This window comes from Glossina fuscipes, unplaced genomic scaffold (genome assembly GCF_014805625.2).
Source record: "Glossina fuscipes isolate IAEA_lab_2018 unplaced genomic scaffold, Yale_Gfus_2 1, whole genome shotgun sequence".
NCBI classification, from domain to species: domain Eukaryota; kingdom Metazoa; phylum Arthropoda; class Insecta; order Diptera; family Glossinidae; genus Glossina; species Glossina fuscipes.
This window is the reverse complement of record NW_023998415.1, coordinates 39,537,069-39,540,218: the sequence shown is the minus strand read 5'-3', so window position 1 is coordinate 39,540,218 and position 3,150 is coordinate 39,537,069. Positions and strand designations below refer to the sequence as shown.

General features: G+C 31.2%; 1 protein-coding gene across 15 annotated transcripts in view; it reads left to right on the top strand.

Moving 5' to 3' along the window:
* The window catches only part of LOC119632371 (sex determination protein fox-1), a 373,741-nt gene that overhangs the window by 224,350 nt on the left and 146,241 nt on the right, over window positions 1-3,150 (top strand). For all 15 annotated transcript variants that reach the window (XM_038025241.1, XM_038025246.1, XM_038025249.1 and 12 more), the window contains exon 2: window positions 2,190-2,432. In XM_038025241.1, coding sequence (XP_037881169.1) covers window positions 2,190-2,432 — 243 coding nt within the window. The remainder of the gene's footprint in view (window positions 1-2,189; window positions 2,433-3,150) is intronic.

Below are 3,150 nucleotides of genomic sequence, written 5' to 3'. Positions count from 1 at the left end.
CGTCGTCGTCGTCGTCATCGCCATCGTTGTTGTCAACGTCGGTGAATTAATGTTACGAAAAATTATGATACCGGCATCTACGAAGCAACGTAAAAAACTTTGCTTCCAAGCTAACAATTACTCTTCTGTTTATACTGTCATTTAAATGAAAGGCAAGCAAGTGAACAATTTTTTTCCCCTTTAAGTGAACATTGTTGAAAATTAATTTCTTCTTCTCTTCATCATCTCATCATTATCGCGAGAATTGTTTTGTTTTTTATGCTAAATTACGAACATGTAAAGCTATATATAAAGCATATAAACGAGTTTAATTTAAGAGTACATAAAATTCAGCTCTAAAACTAACGATGACTGTACCAGTTTTTGATTATGACTGAAATTAAGATATGTAACAATTATCTAACTTTCGTTATTCTCGATTCTAGAATAGGAAAAAGAGATGCTCGAATTAATGGAATATGAAGCGCACGCTATTACAAAAAAAAAAAAAATACCTTCTCTACTTTGTAACAATAACAGGAACGAAAATAATGCTGACTGGTTTTAATGCTCGAATAGAATGGTTTATCCTTCTTTTTTTACACTATATATGTGAAATAATAAACTATCCTGATAAAGTCGATCAAGTATATTTAAGTATAGAGTGTACTTTTAACAAACATACCATAAATTTTTCTTTTTTCTTTCTTTTTTCCTTTTGAACTCTTTGGCAGGGGTACTTAAATGCAAGAGATTTACGATTATTAATAACAGAGATAACTGTGTAAAGGCGTAAGTGCCAATGTAAACTAAGATGGCTATGAATAAAACTAACAAGAAATTTTAAAATACGATATATGCGATAATTTTTCGACTACACTTAATAGGAGGGAGCACATTTTCATTACTGCGTTACATTCGTGTTAGTTTCTTTTCATCTTTTATATGCTGACATTTACATTAATTTCTCAAGGATACGATGATGAACTCGAAATTAATATGTACCTGGTAAATAGTTAAAATTAAGATATGGTTAGATTTCGAAGGAAGCCTACACCGTCCAAATTGGAATAGTTTGGATAAAAACGAAAATTAAATTACTTTAGTTTAGACAGTTTCTTATGGATACATGTCTCTTATGGATAGATGTCAAAAAATTAGTTCCAGAAAACAGAATTTAAATTTGTTTAGCTTTTTGAATAAGAATTTTACATTTCCTAACTTGGACGGAATTGGCATTTAAATCCAATCATATCTTAATTAGAACTGCTTAACAGAGATCTTTCAGGATTTTTATAGCGTCCTGTTAAGGCACTGGATAAATCAAATTTATTTACACGTCCTTTAATATATCTTGCGATTAGAATCTATTGAATTCAATCATTTGATGACACGTGAACAGCGCAATGATCAGCAATGCGCCTAAAATTATTTACATTTTTCTACCGTCTACGCAGACTTCACGTGCGCAAGCGCTATTTTGCGATGGGTTATAATTATCTAAAAAAAAGTACAAGTTTTTCTTCATTTTTTTTTTTTTTTTTTTTTTTTTTTTTTTTTTTTTTGTTTAAATTGTTTCGTTGTATATGCCTCACAATGTTTCCGTTCTAACATGATACGGAAGTGTAAGCAGATGCGAGAGAGATAAAAAGTTTCTCAAATATAAATAATTGGAGAGGTTCAAAACATACTTCCCATAAGGCGGGACAAAATACGGCATACATGACAATCAAATAATTAGTAACGAAGTTACGTATGATGTGATTTAAAAAATAAATTTATATAAAATACATAAATAGTTTCCCTTATTTAAAAATTATATATTTTTACATATGTCACCGCACGATGGGACTGTATTCATATTGTCAAAACGATTGCAACGCTGAGAACCAAGCTTCAGAGCCGCAAATAAAGTATATATGTATATTTTTAGACAGTTCCAAATACGAAATCTTAGCCGTCCGTCCATCTGTCCATATGCATAAGTGTGGCATACACCAATTAACGTCAAATTGCTTTCTCCTTATATCGGTCTGCGCTTATATCCGAATATATATATATATATTTCTTTACGTATCGAATCAAAGAGAAAACCGGTTTTCTAACTTGCAAAAGGTTTTTATAAAAATTGGTTGGAAAAATTATATTTGAATCCTATAGGAAATCCTTTTAATCGGAATTTTTTTTTTTATTATTATTATTCATTGCAGCACATGGTGCAAGCCGGCGTTGCGCCATATCCGGGCGCACCGACTGGCTATCCACCGACAACAGCACAAGTAGGCGCCGCCACGGATGCTCTCTCGATGGCGGTAGTCAAAGCTGATCCAGTAACGGCACAAATGAAAGCTGATGCAGCTGCAGTTGCCACTAATGGTGCCACTAATACAAATGTTACATCGTCAGCCGCAACTACAGCCGCTGTAGCACAATTGTATATGCAACAAAAAAAGGTAAGTGAAAAAAATATAATAAAATAAAATAAGTACATATATATGGATATATCACAACTCTCACACAATTCTCTTCATTTAAAACACACACGTGTATATTGCTGGACATGCATAGAATTCAAGAAACAATTTTGTTTTTGTTAAATGTTACATAATATAACAACAAATAGAATTTTTTTTTTTTTTTTTTGTTACTTATATGGAATGTTTAAATGGCAATTTAATGTCAATGGTCGATCTGTATTTGTGGTGTATGGTGGATGTGTATGCGTACTCTGTATAACACTGTATTGTGCATACATTTTATGTTATTGTTTTTCATCGTTGTTTTACGTTATTTTTATTTTATTTATTTTTATTAATATGCTCTCTCTCTCTCTCTCTCTCTTTCTGCCTCTCTTTCACTCACACCCACTCAGTCTGTCTCTTTACTCTTTCTATTCTCTCTCTCTCTCTCTCTCTCTCTCTCTTTCTATGCCCTTGCCTATATATACAGTAGAGCAGCATGTATTCACACATACATAATTCATTTACTCGTATATAGTGATACTCTGACATGCATCTGAGTAATACAATAATAATAATGGAAAGAACAGTTACCATTTCAAGCTTTCATCTCCCTATATATATATATATATATACATATATGTATATCTATATATATATATATATATATTCTTTTTTTTTTTTTTTTTTTTTTTTTTTTTTTTTTTTTTTT